This window comes from Mobula birostris, chromosome 16 (assembly GCF_030028105.1).
Source record: "Mobula birostris isolate sMobBir1 chromosome 16, sMobBir1.hap1, whole genome shotgun sequence".
Classification (NCBI taxonomy): Eukaryota; Metazoa; Chordata; class Chondrichthyes; order Myliobatiformes; family Myliobatidae; genus Mobula; species Mobula birostris.
This window is the reverse complement of record NC_092385.1, coordinates 8,277,608-8,292,537: the sequence shown is the minus strand read 5'-3', so window position 1 is coordinate 8,292,537 and position 14,930 is coordinate 8,277,608. Positions and strand designations below refer to the sequence as shown.

Below are 14,930 nucleotides of genomic sequence, written 5' to 3'. Positions count from 1 at the left end.
GTGACTAAACCTGGAGGACAATATGTGCAAAGCACCGAAATAACCCAGTCTTTATTCACTGAATGTACCAATTTTATAGTTGTCAGGTTCTAAAGGTAAGAAATTACGCAGACACAGGGTGATCAAACATCATTTTCTGGTGTCAGGTAATTCCAAGAATTTTGTATGATACCAAAGAACAAAAGTAGGTCACTAGGCTCATTTTAAGCACTCAAAACAGTGCGCAATTCATGCTGTTATATACAATACTTAAAACCTGTTTGTATTGCATATTTGCAGTCAACTATCAGCAGGTTGATCACAGGGAACAAACTTACTCCGACGTCCTGTCAGATGACAGGTATAGTCACCAGTTTCAAACTGCCAGATGGCCTCCATGAGGGTCACACTAAGTAAAAGGTGCTCAGCTAAACAGAGTTAAATTGCTAAATCAGACTTAGGAACAGCTTCTTCCCCTTCGCCATCAGATTTCCAAATGTTTCATGAACTCATGAACATTACCTCACAATTCCTCTTGCACTATTCATATATTTGATTTCTGTTTGTATCCTGTAGTAATTTTTTATGTCTTGCAATGTACTGCTGCCACAAAACAAATGTCATGACATATGTCAAGGATAGTAAACCTGATTCTGGTCATTGTCCAAACTCATGTACATTGCCTCTAACTGTAATAAGATCTTGAAAGAATTTTATATAGATAAAAGAACATAAGCACGAGAAAGTCTGCAAATGTTGGAAATCCAAAGCAACACACACACACACACACACACACACACACACACACACACACACACAAAGTGCTGGAGGAACTCAGCAGGTCAGGCAGCATCTATGGAGATGAACAAATTGTCAATGTTTTGGGTCGAAATCCTTCTACAGGACTGGAAAGGAAGGGAGAATTAGCCAGAATAAAAAGTTGGGGGGAGGGGAAGGAGGGTAGCTAGAAGGTGATAGGTGAAGTCAGGTGGGTGGGAAAGATAAAGGGTTGGAGAGGAAGGAATCTGATAGGAGGGAGAGTGGACCATAGGAGAAAGGGAAAGAGGAGGGGCATCAGGTGATAGGAAGGTGAGAAGAGGTAAGAGGCCGGAGTGGGTATTAGAAGAGGAGAGGGGGAGGGAATTTTTTTTTTAATCGGAAGGAGAAATCAATATTCATGTCTTCAGATTGAAGGCTACCCAGACAGAATATAAGGTGTTGCTCCTCCACCCTGATGGTGGCCTGATCTTGGCACAGGAGAAAGGCGTGGACCGACATGTCGGAACGGGAATGGGAATCGAAATTCAGATGTTCGGCCACCAAGAGGTCCCGCTTCTGGTGGATGGAGTAGAGGTGCTTGATGAAGCAGGTCCCCAATTTGCAGGAGAGGCTGCATCCAGCGCACCAGACACAACAGGCGGCCCCAGCAGATTCACAGATGAAGTGTTGCCTCATCTGGAACATACAACAGGATATTAGTTCAGAGTTCTGCTGTATATTTGCAGTTGTCATGTCAAATCTAAGAAAAAAAATTTTGCAGTATAGATGAAGTCCATCTACTCATTATGTCTATCCCATTTGAGTATACTAACTGGTTGCATCATGGCCTGGCATGGGAACACCGATACCCTTGAACATAAAAGCCCAGTCCGTCACTCGTAAAGCTCTCTGCAGCATTGATCACACCTACACGGAGCACTGTTGCGAGAAAGCAGCATCTGTCATCCCCACCCACCCAGGCCATGCTCTCTTCTCACTGATGCCATCAGGAAGGTGGTACAGGAGCCTCAAGACTCACACCACCAGGTTCAGGAACAGTTATTACCTCTCAACCATCAGGCTCTTGAACCAGAGGGGATAACTTCACTCAACTTCACCTGCCCCATCACTGAAATATTCCCACAACTAATGGACTCACTTTCAAGGCCTTTTCATCTCATGTTCTTGATATTTATTGATTATTTAGTAACTGTTATTATTGTTTCTTTCTCTCCTGTATTTGCACAGTTTTTTGTCTTTTGCACATTAGTGACCCATTAACCCACTAACCCATCCATCTTTGGAGGAAACTGGAGCACCCAGAGGAAATCACGTGGTCACAGGGAGAACGTAGAAAATTCTTAAAGACAATGGTGGAACTGAACCCAGGTCACTTTGCTGTAGTAGTGTTAAGAAAAGTTTAAATAGACTGCTCTTTGAGAAACGTATGGTAATGTGTGGAAAAATGGGAGATGAATATTCCGAAAGAAAGAAAGTAGATTAAAAGTCTGATAATCTGTTATCCAGGTGTTCAGAAGTCCCAAAGGGATTAGGGTGGAATGTCTGTTATGGTTGACAAGTCAAGCAAAGCATTTGGAATGGAACAATTACTCTGTGAATGAGGGAAGCTAGAGAGAGGAAAAAATAGAAAGTAAATTTGTTAAAATGTGAAAGACACAATTTTCTTTCCTATTGGCTACAAGCAATGTGCTAAAGGAACTCAGCAGGTTGAGAGGTCCTGATGCAGAGCTTTGACCTGAAATGTCAACTGCTCTGGTTTGGCCACATCTGGAGTATTGTATACAGTTCTGGTCACCCAACTATAGGAAGGATAGTGAGGTATTGGAGAGGGTGCAGACGAGCTTTACCAGGATGCTGCCTGGTTTAGAGGCTGGATAGGTTGTTTTCTCTGGAGCGTTGGAGGCTGGCGGGAGATCAGATGGAGGTTTATAAGATTATGAGAGGCATAGATAGAGTGGACAGAGGGTTTCTCAGGGTTGAAATATCTAATACCAGAGGACATGCATTGAAGGAGAGAGGGCCATGTTCAAAGAGGATGTGAGGGGTAAGATTTTTACTCAGAGGGTGGTGGATGCCTGGAATACTACCTGATAGGGTGATAGAGACAAATACGTTAGAGGCTTTTAAGAGATATTTAGATAGGCACATGAATATGAGGAAGATGGAGAGATATGGACATTGTGTGGGTAGGAGAGATGTGTTTGGGTGCTTTAGATTTGCTTTTTAGCTGATTTGACACAATATTGTGTGCAAAAGGGCCTGTTCCTGTATTATCCTCTATGTTCTATGTTTTAATTCAATCGCCCCTCACAGATGAGTTTCTCAAGCAGACTGTTGAACCTGGATTCCAGTATCTACAGTCTTTTGTGTCTCTAGCTTTCCTAACTGTCTCTGAATTAGCCAGCTCTGTTTTATGGCCATCACCTGTACATTAATGCAGATTTTCTCTCTCCACAGACTGCCTGGTCTGCTGGGTATTTTTAGCCTTTTTAGTTTCTTCTAGGTTTACAGAAACTCTTCTATGTTTCAAAGTTCTAGCATGGTCTTTTTTTTCTTTGTTTTTTTTCGCTCTCTCATTAATGGCCACATTTATCCCACTTTTCAACTTTTCCTGATACTGAAGATGTTGGAAATCTGGATCAACACACGCAATCCCACGGCTGTCCATAAGGAGTTTGTACATTCTCCCCGTGACTGTGTGGGTTTCATCCAGGTGCTCCAGTTACTTCCCAGATTCCAAAGAGAGTTAGGGTTAATAGTTAATTTGTCACAAGGGTGTAATTGGGCAGTGTGAGCTTGAGCTCATCGGGCTAGAAGGGCCTGTAACCATGCTGTATCAATTAATCAATCAATCAATAAATAAGTGCATGAGTTAAAACTATGCTGGAGGAACTCAGCAGGCCAGGCAGCATCTATGGAGGGAAAATCCCTCTGCAGATGCTGCCTGACCTGCTGCGTTCTTCCAGCATTTTGTGCTTGAACTTTTCCTGGTATTAGACTGTAAGGTGCAGAGTCTTTGTATTTGTATTTATTTTATTTCTTACATCCAAGGGAGTAAAATTCTTTCTGTTGTGTCTCTGTCGCAATGTACAAGTGATAAGGGAGGGAAATATGGAAGGATATTGCCCAAACACTAAGATTGTATACACAATTGTTTTGTATAATGCATGTACAGTCAGATATGCAGTCAGATCAGTGTGTATTGATAAATGCGATGGCCTGGTGAAAGAAGTTGTCCTGGAGACTGTTGGCCCTGGCCATAATGCTGAGGTACCATTTGCCAGATGGTAGCAGCTGAACAGTTTGTGGTTGGGGTGGCTGTAGTCCCAGATGATCCTCTGGGCCCTTTTTAATGCTGCTGCTGTAAATATCCTGAGTAGTGGGAAGTTCACATCCACAGAAGCACTAGGCTGTCCACACCACTCTCTGCAGCGCCCTGTGATTGAGGGCAGTACAGTTCCCGTACCGGGCAATGACACAGCCAGTCAGGATGCTCTCGATGGTGCCCCTGTAGGAAGGACAGAGGATTTGGGGACTCACGCTGAACTTCTTCAGCTGTCTAAGGTGAAAGAGGCACTGTTGTGCTTTTCTCACCACACACCCAATATGTACAGTCTTATGCAAAAACAATTCCTGTTGAACCCTATGGTATTTTAAAACCTAGCAAACTAGGTACCACAACTGTTCTTGGAGTTTTTCTTTATGAATAATTTGTCTTCGGCACTCCGGTTGATCTTTCATTGATCCTTACTAGTCCATAGATTTACTAAGCATGCCGCAGGAAAATAAATCTCTGGATTGTATATTGTGACATATATTTACTGATAAATAATTTTTTTGAACTTTTTATTTCTGAAACTACAAATTCCCACTTCTGCAGTTGGCGCATGCTCAGAATTAAGACCAGACTGCACACGAGTCTGGGATTCCAACGCATGCGCAGACTCCGGATCCGGCAGCAGCACGCTTTCGCAATTTGCGAATCTTGTCTCTGTGCACCCCAAGTGCTGAGCATGCGCAGTGTGAGTGAGCGCGGGATCAGTGACGTGTCGGTGTGACTGGCTGGCAGGAAGTAAAAGTGCAGTCACCGGAAGACGGAGCAGTGGACTTACGGGGAGTCGGGGAAAATATCTTGCAGCCACTTATCTCGGCAGAGAGTTTAACACCGGGGCTCGGAAAGATGTTGAAGAAGTTTGACAAAAAGGACGAGGAGTCTGGTGAGTTGCGGCTCTGTCGGGATGGTGGTCGGGATTGGTTGCTATGGCAGCACCAGCCTAAGGACCAGGGCCTGTAGATGAGTGATGAGGGTCCGAAAGGTGATGCAGAGCATCTTGTTCTCCAAAAGTACCCCGCTGAAGGCCAGTGAGGGTAAAATAATGATGACCATGCGATTGTAGTTGATTTCTGTTTTTGTTGATATTCCTGGATATCACCTTGCACCTTATTGTCTTCCTGCACTGAACTTTCTCTAACAGTAGCACTTTATTGTGTATTCTGTTATTGTATTACCTTGTACTACCACAATGTACTAATGTGATTAAATGTTGGCGTGCAAAATAGTTTTTTTCATTTTACCTCAGTACATTGGAATATGTGGCTTTAATTGCCACATGTACTAAGATACAGTGAAAACCTTGTCTTGCATATTGTTCACACAGATCAAATAATTGCAACGATTTTTTGAGGTAGTGCAAAGTAAAACAATAACAATGCAGAATAAAGTGCAACAGCTGCAGAGAAAGTGCAGTGCAGGTAGAATAAGGTGAAAAGTTATAAGGATGTAGGTTGTGTGGTCAAGCATCTGTATTGTTGTAGTTTTGTTGTTTGCACAGAGGAGCTTGTCAGCTGCGGTTGGCAGCTGACTGGGAATCTTCTCAGTTGTGCTGGTGGGTTATTTTGTTGTGTCACTCGGGCTTGGCATCATATTCTTGGTGATAATGACCCAGTTCTCCCTGCAAATGTGCTACACTACACCCATAACATCACAATGACCCTGTGATCTCTGTCTTAGAGGTCTATGTCTGAACATCCTTCAGGAGGGTGAATCCTCACAGATCACCAGGCCCTGATGGTGTAACTGGCAGGGTACTGAAAACCCGTGTGACCAGCTGGCTGGAGTGTTCAAGGATGCATTCAACCTCTGCTGTGTTCTGAGGTTCCCACTGCTTCAAAAGGCAGCAATCCTTCCAGTGCCCAAGAAGAAACATAGAAAACCTACAGCACAATACAGGCCCTTTGGCCCACAAAGTTGTGCCGAACATGTCCGTACCTTAGAAATTACTAGGTTTACCCATAGCCCTCTATTTTTCTAAGCTCCATGTACCTATACAAAAGTCTCTTAAAAGACCCTATCTTATCCGCCTCCACCACCATTGCCAGCAGCCCTTTCCACGCACTCACCACTCTGAGAGGAAAAAAAACACTTACCCCTGACATCTCCTCTGTATCTACTCCCCAGCACCTTAAAACTATGCCCTCTTGTGGCAACCATTTCACCCCTCGGGAAAAAGCCTCTGACTATCCACATGATCAAAGCCTCTCATCATTTTATACACCTCTATCAGGTCAACTCTCATCCTCTGTCACTCCAAGGACAAAAGGCCGAGTTCACTCAAGCTGTTTTCATAAGGCATGCTCCCCAATCCAGGCAACATCCTTGTAAATCTCCTCTGTACCTTTTCTATGGCTTCCACATCCTTCCTGTAGTGAGGCGACCAGAACTGAGCACAGTACTCCCAAGTGGAGTCTGACCAGGGTCCTATATAGCTGTAACATTACCTCTTGGCTCCTAAATTCAATTCCACGATTGATGAAGGCCGATACACTATATACCGCCTTAACCACAGAGTCAACCTGCGCAGCTGCTTTGAGCATCCTATGGACTCAGACCCCAAGATCCTTCTGACCTTTCACACTGCCAAGAGTCTTACCATTAGTACTATATTCAGCCATCGTATTTGACCTACCAAAATAAACCACTTCACACTTATCTGGGTTGAACTCCATCTGCCACTTCTCAGCCCAGTTTTGCATCCTATTGATGTCCCGCTGTAACCTCTGACAGCCCTCCACACTATCCACAACACCTCCAACCTTTGTGTCATCAGCAAACTTACTAACCCATCCCTCCACTTCCTCATCCAGGTCATTTATAAAAATCACGAAGATTATGGGTCCCAGAACAGATCCCTGAGGCACACCACTGGTCACTGACCTCTATGCAGATAATGACCCGTCTACAACCACTCTTTGCCTTCTGTGGGCAAGCCAGTTCTGGATCCACAAAGCAATGTTCCCTTGGATCCCATGCCTCCCTACTTTCTCAATAAGCCTTGCATGGGGTACCTTATCAAATTCCTTTCTCAAATCTGTATACACTACATCTACTGCTCTTCCTTCATCAATGTGTTTAGTCACATCCTCAAAAAATTCATTCAGGCTCGTAAGGCATGACCTGCCCTTGACAAAGCCATGCTGATGATTCCTAATCATATTATGCCTCTCCAAATGTTCATAAATCCTGCCTCTCAGGTTCTTCTCCAACAACTTAGCAACCACTGAAGTAAGACTCACTGGTCTGTAATTTCCTAGGCTATCTCTACTTCCTTTCCTGAATAAAGGAACAACATCTGCAACCCTCCAATCCTCCGGAACCTCTCCCGTCCCCATTGATGATGCAAAGATCATCGCCAGAGGCTCAGCAATCTCCTCCCTGGCCTCCCACAGTAGCCTGGGGTACATCTCATCCGGTCCCGGCGACTTATCCAACTTAATGATTTCCAAAAGCTCCAGCACATCCTCTTTCTTAGTATCTACATGCTCAAGCTTTTCAGTCTGCTGCAAGTCATCACTATAATCACCAAGATCCTTTTCCATAGTGAGTACTGAAGTAAGGTATTCATTAAGTACCTCTGCTATTTCCTCTGGTTCCATACACACTTTCCCACTGTCACACTTGATAGGTCCTATTCTTTCACATCATATCCTCTTGCTCTTCACATACTTGTAGAATGCCTTGGTGTTTTCCTTAATCCTGCCTGCCAAGGCCTTCTCATGGCCCCTTCTGGCTCTCCTAATTTCCTTCTTAAACTCCTTCCTATTAGCCTTATAATCTTCTAGATCTCTAACATTACCTAGCTCTCTGAACCTTTTGTCAGCTTTACTTTTCTTCTTGACTAGATTTAATACAGCCTTTGTACACCACGGTTCCTGTACCCTACCTTAACTTCCCCGTCTCGTTGGAACGTACCTATGCAGAACTCCACACAAATATCCCCTGAATATTTGCCACATTTCTTCCATACTTTTCCCTGAGAACATCTGTTCCCAATTTAAGCTCCCAGTTTCCTGCTTGATAGCCTCATGACTCTCCTTACTCCAATTAAATGCTTTTCTAACTTGTCTGTTCCTATCTCTCTCCAATGCTATTGTAAAGGAGATAGAATTATGATCATTATCTCCAAAATGCTGTCCCACTGAGAGATCTGACACCTGACCAGGTTCATTATCCAATACCAAATCAAGTACAGTCTCTCCTCTTGTAGACTTATCTACATATTGTGTCAAGAAACCTTCCTGAACACACCTAACAAACTCCACCCCATCTAAATCCCTCGCTCTAGGGAGATGCCAATCGATATTTGGGAAATTAAAATCTCCCATCACGACAACTCTAATTATTACAGCTCTCCAGGATCTGTTTCCCTTTCTGCTCCTCTATATCCCTGTTCATCTTGATGTTCAGGCAGATCAAGACCCTGCTGCCCCCCTCACTGGATCCCCTGCAGTTCGCGTACTGTCCCAATCGCTCAACAGATGACGCCATTGCCATGACCCTCCACCTGGCCCTAATCCACCTGGACAAAAAAGATACATACGTTCGAATGCTGTTCATAGACTTCAGTTCAGCATTCAACACAATCATTCCTCAGAAACTGATTGGAAAGCTGAGCCTACTGGGCCTGAACACTTCCCTCTGCAACTGGATCCTAGACTTCCTGACTGGGAGACCTCAGTCATTCCAGATCGGAAGCAGCATCTCCATCACACAGAGCACGGTGGCCCCCCAGGGCTGTGTGCTCAGTCCACTGCTGTTCACTTTGCTGACCCATGACTGTGCTGCAACACACAGCTCGAACCACATCATAAAGTTCGCCGATGACATGACCGTGGTGGGTCTCATCAGTAAGAACGATGAGTCAGCATACAGAGAGGAGGTGCAGCGGCTAACGGACTGGTGCAGAGCCAACAACCTGTCTCTGAATGTGAACAAAACAAAAGAGATGGTTGTTGACTTCAGGAGGACACGGAATGACCACTCTCCGCTGAACATTGATGACTCCTCCATAGAGATCGTTAAGAGCACCAAATTTCTTGGTGTTTACCTGGTGGAGAATCTCACCTGGTCCCTCAACATCAGCTCCATAGCCAAGAAAGCCCAGCAGCGTCTCTACTTTCTGCGAAGGCTGAGAAAAGTCCATCTGCCACCCCCCATCCACATTCTACAGAGGTTGTATTGAGAACATCCTGAGCAGCTGCATCACTGCCTGGTTCAGGAATTGCACCATCTCGGATCACAAGACCCTGCAGCGGATAGCGAGGTCAGCTGAGAAGATCATCGGGGTCTGTCTTCCTGCCATTACAGACATTTACACCACATGCTGCATTGGCAAAGCAAACAGCATTATGAAGAACCCCACGCACTCCTCATACAAACTCTTCTCTCTCCTGCCATCTGGCAAATGGCACCAAAGCATTCGGTCCCTCACGACCAGACTATGTAACAGTTTCTTCCCCCAAGCCATCAGACTCCTCAATACCCAGAGCCTGGACTGACACCAATCTACTGCCCTCTACTGTGCCTATTGTCTTGTTTATTATTTATTGTAATGCCAGCACTGTTTTGTGCACTTTATGCAGTCCTGGATAGGACTGTAGTCTAGTGTAGTTTTTATGTTGTTTTACCTAGTTCAGTGTAGTTTTTGTATTGTTTCATGTAGCACCATGGTCCTCAAAAATGTTGTCTCATTTTTACTGTGTACTGTACCAGCAGTTATGGTCGAAATGACAATAAAAAGTGACGATTTGACTTACTATTGGGCGGCTTATAAAAAAACACCCAGAAAAGTTATTGACCCCTCCTGTTCCTAACCTCTAGCCACAGAGACTCCGTAGACAATCTCTCCATGGCATCCACCTTTTCTACAGCCGTACACTATCTCTGATTAACAGTGCCGCACCCCCACCTCTTTTGCCTCCCTCCCTGTCCTTTCTGAAACATCTGAAACCCAGCACTTGAAGCAACCATTTCTGTCCCTGAGCCATCCAAGTCTCTGTAATAGCCACCACATCATAGCTCCAAGTACTGATCCACATTTTAAGCTCATCCACGTTGTTCACAGTACTCCTTGCATTAAAATAGACACATCTCAAACCGTCGGTCTGAGCGCATCCCTTCTCTATCACCTGCCTGTCCTCCCTCTCGCACTGTCTACAAGCTTTCTCTATTTGTGAGCCAACCGCCTCTTTCCCATCTCTTCAGTTCCGTTCCCACCCACTGGTAATTCCCTCCCCCTCCCTTCCCCCATCCCAGTTTCACTCTGCCTCCTCCCCCAGCTGCCTACTACCTCCCTTATGGTTTTGCCTCTTTCTACTCCCCATTATGCTTTCCCCTATTCCTTCACCTTTCCTGCCTATCCCCTCCCCCACCCCTTTATCTTTCCCCTTACTGGTTTTTCACCTGGAACCTACCAGTCTTCTCCTTCCCACCCTCCCCCCACCTTCTTTATACGTTATACTTTTATACTTTATTGTCACCAAACAATTGGTACTAGAACATACAATCATCACAGCAATACTTGATTCTGCTCTTCGTGCTCCCTGGAGTACAAATCGATAGTAAATATTAAAAATTTAAATTATAAATCATAAATAGAACATAGAAAAGGGAAAGTAAGGTAGTGCAAGAAAACAGAGAGGCAGGTCCGGATATTTGGAGGGTACGGCCCAGATCCGGGTCAGGATCCGTTCAGCAGTCTTAACACAGTTAGAAAGAAGCTGTTCCCAAATCTGGCCGTACGAGTCTTCAAGCTCCTGAGCCTTCTCCCGGAGGGAAGAGGGATGAAAAGTGTTTTGGCTGGACGGGTTGTGTTCTTGATTATCCTGGCAGGACTGCCCCGACAGCGTACAGTGTAAAGTGAGTCCAGGGATGGAAGGTTGGTTTGTGTGATGTGCTGGGCTGTGTTCACGATCTTCTGCAGTTTCTTCCGGTCTTGGACAGGACAACTTCCATACCAGGTTGTGATGCACCCCAGAAGAATGCTTTCTATGGTGCATCTATAAAAATTAGTGAGGGTTTTAGGGGACAGGCCAAATTTCCTTAGCTTCCTCAGGAAGTAAAGGTGCTGGTGGGCTTTCTTGGCAGTGGACTCTGCTTGGTTGGACCAAGTCAGGTCATTTGTGATATTGACCCCGAGGAACTTAAAGCTTTTGACCTGTTGCACTTGCGCACCACCGATGTAAATGGGGTCGTGCGGTGCGGTCCGCTTCTCCTTCTGAAGTCAACAACCAGTTCCTTCATCTTGCTGACATTGAGGGGTAGGGTATTGTCTTCGCACCATGCCACCAGGTTCTTAATTTCCTCTTTGTACTCAAACTCATCATTCCCCGAGATACGGCCTACAATTGTGGTGTCATCAGCAAACATATATTGAGGGCCTCTGCCCCTTCCCTCTTCAGTCCTGACAAAGGGTTCCGGCCCGAAACATTGAGTGATCGTTTCCATGCATGCTGCCTGACCTGCTGAGTTCCTGCAGCGTGTTGTGAGTGTTGCTTTGACCCCAGCATCTGCAGAGTATTTTGTGTTTACAATTCTAGTTTAAACTCTCCCCAGTAGCCTTAGCAAACCTCCCCGCCAGGATATTGGTCCCCCTGGGATTCAAGTGCAACCCGTCCTTTTTGTACAGGTCACACCTGGCCCAGTAGAGGTCCCAATGATCCAGAAATCTGAATCCCTGTCCCCTGCTCCAATCCCTCGGCCATGCATTTATCCTCCACCTCATTCTATTCCTATACTCACTGTTGCGTGGCACAGGCAGTAATCCCGAGATTACTACCTTTGCGGTCCTGCTTCTCAACTTCCTTCCTAACTCCCTGTAGTCTTTTTTCAGGACCTCTTCCCTTTACCTACCTATGTCATTGGTGCCAATATGTACCATGACCTCTGGCTGTTCTCCCTCCCATTGCAGGATATCTTGGATGCGATCTGAAACATCCCAGACCCTGGCACCTGGGAGGCAAACTACTATCCAAGTTTCTTTCCTGCGTCCGCAAAATCGCCTGTCTGACCCCCTAATTATAGAGTCCCCTATTACTACTGCCATCCTCTTCCTTTCCCTACCCTTCTGAGCCACAGGGCTAGACTCTGTGGTGAGCTGCCTCAGTAACTCAATAGCACTCACTTTTAATGTAATGAAGTGCTTTGAGAGGTTGGTTGTGGCTAGTATTAACTCCTGTCTGATTAAGCACTGGGACCCGCTGCAATTCGCCTACCGCCACAACAGGTCAACAGTGGATGCAATCTCACTGGCTCTCCACTCAGCTTTGAAGGACCTGCACAACAGCAAAACAGACATCAGACTACTCTTCATCAATTTTACAGTACTGTCCAAAAGTCTTAGGCACATGTAGCCACGGTGCTTAAGACTTTTGCACGGAACTGTATTTGTCAATGTGGAGCAGTGTATAAGTTTGTAAGTCTGGTGGGAGCAAACGATGTTGTGAATGGGGAGGATGGAGCGCCACAGGAGGGATGTGGGACCGGTGGCAGAGGAAGAGTGCCAGGGGCAGGGCAGAGGGGTGATGCCAGTGCAGACACACTTAGCCCTGTGACACCAAGCAAGGCCATTTGATTCCAAGTGACTGATTTATTGATCATTTGATTCCAAACAATTGGTTTATTGATCATTAGTATCATGATATAAAAGGAAGGAAAATTGTTAAACCTTACTTCTAATTATTATCTGATGCAAGAACACACAGTACTATGGGAGATAAAGCAACTGCTTCTTTATTAGTAGCTCGCTACTGGAGAGAGAGCACTTCTCGGGCACAAATGGGTCCGTACCAGTGGTCTCTCTCCGCACACAGATAGAATCTTTTTTTATACCCTTTCTGTCATGTAGCAGGAAACAATTTTTTTAGCTACCCCTATAGTCACTGGCCCAGCAACAGTGGTATTTTAAGACAAAGGCTCCTTGGTTGCCTTAATAGGCCAAAGGTCATCTACCTCAGGCGATGTACAGGATGAGATAGCCCCTCGTTTTTTCAACCGTAGTTTCACATTTTGTTGGCCTGTTTTACCACATCCCATTCTTCAGGTGCACAAGCCAGCAGAGCTTAGCTTGAAGTCTAATTTTTAACATGTCAGCAGAACAAATTACCATCTCATTAGAATGTCACTCCAGTGCTTCCCACTCCCTTTTCCCTAACCATGATTCCTCTCTCCTTGTCCCCTTCCCGCTTTCAGTCCACAATAGAGATCGTGTCAGAATCAGGTTTATCATCACTCTGATGTGTCATGATTTTTTTTTTTTGCAGTAGCAGTACAGTTCAATGCATAAAATTACTACAGTACTGTGCAAAAGTCTTGGGCACACTGGAGTGCCTAAGACTTTTGTACAGTACTGTAGCTTGATGTTCAGCACCATCATTCCCTTGTACTAATAATCAAGCTTCAAAGCCTAGGCCTTTGTACTACTCTCTGCAACTGGATCCTCATCTTGCTTATTGAGAGACCACAGTTAGTGCAGATGGGTAATAACTTCTAGCTGACTGTCAACACAGCTGCATCTCAGTGGGGTACTTAACCCACTGCTGTACTCTTTGGTCTTGACTTTGGCTAAGCACAGCCTGAATGCCTATGATAAATGTTCTGGTGACACCACTGTAGTAGGTACAGTACTGTGCAAAAGCTATATATAGCTAGGGTGCCTAAGACTTTTCCACAGTTCACTAGTAATTTTATGTATTGCACTGTACTGCTGCTGCAAAAAGAAACAAATCTTCATTATATGTGAGTGATAAACCTGATTCTGATATGGGTCTGTATTGTGGATTGAGAATGGAAAGGGGGCAGGGAGAGGGGAATCATGGTTGGGAAAAGGGAAGGGGAACGGGGAGGATACGGGAACTGTAATAATCAATAAACCAATTGTTTGGAATCAAATTATTTTGCTTGGGGTCTCGGCACTGGATGTGTCTGCTCTGGCACTCCTATGCCACTGGTCCCACACCCCTCCCATGGTGCTCCAGCCTCACCGTTCCCACCGTCCTTTGTTCCCGCCAGATTTAGAAACTTGTTTACGGCTCCGTATTGACAAATGTAGTACTGTGGAAAAGTTTTAGGCACCCTAGCTATATACAGTGGCATGCAAAAGCTTGGGCACCCCGGTCAAAACTTCTGTTACTGTGAATAGCTAAGCAAGTAAAAGATGACCTGATTTCCAAAAGGCATAAAGTTAAAGATGACACATTTCTTTAATATTTTAAGCAAGATTACTTTTTTATTTTTATCTTTTACAGTTTTCAAAATAACAAAAAAGGAAAAGGGGCCCAAAACAAAGGGTTGGGCACCCTGCATGGTCAGTACTTAGTAACACCCCCTTTGGCAAGTATCACAGCTTGTAAACGCTTTCTGTAGCCAGCTAAGAGTCTTTCAATTCTTGTTTGGGGGATTTTCGCCCATTCTTCCTTGCAAAAGTCTTATCTAGTTCTGTGAGATTCTTGGGCCGTCTTGCATGCACTGCTCTTTTGAGGTCTATCCGCAGATTTTTCAATGATGTTTAGGTCAGGGGACTGTGAGGGCCATGGCAAAACCTTCAGCTTGTGCCTCTTGAGGTAGTCCATTGTGGATTTTGAGGTGTCTTTAGGATCATTATCCTGTTGTAAAAGCTTCTTTTACAGATGGTGTGATGTTTGCTTCCAGAATTTGCTGGTATTTAATTGAATTCATTCTTCCCTCTACCAGTGGGATGTTCCCTGCGCCACTGTAGTATTGTTCCCCGCGTCTATTGTAGTAATGAGAAGGGGGCATGTCACAGATGTTGCGGGACTTCAGTGATGCACATCACCTTCTTGAGGCACCACCTCCGAAAGATGCTCTTGATGGTAGG

General features: G+C 44.9%; 1 protein-coding gene across 2 annotated transcripts in view; it reads left to right on the top strand.

Annotated features, from left to right (window-relative positions):
* Nucleotides 1–14,930, top strand: part of copg2 (COPI coat complex subunit gamma 2) — a 103,788-nt gene that overhangs the window by 1,081 nt on the left and 87,777 nt on the right. Inside the window, exon 1 of one of the 2 annotated variants that reach the window (XM_072280275.1) lies at nucleotides 4,824–4,976. The exons of the other annotated variant lie outside the window; for it this stretch is intronic. Coding sequence (XP_072136376.1) covers nucleotides 4,940–4,976 — 37 coding nt within the window. The 5' untranslated portion in view covers nucleotides 4,824–4,939. Of the gene's footprint in view, nucleotides 1–4,823; nucleotides 4,977–14,930 lie in introns of those variants that run through there. 2 annotated transcript variants of the gene reach the window in all.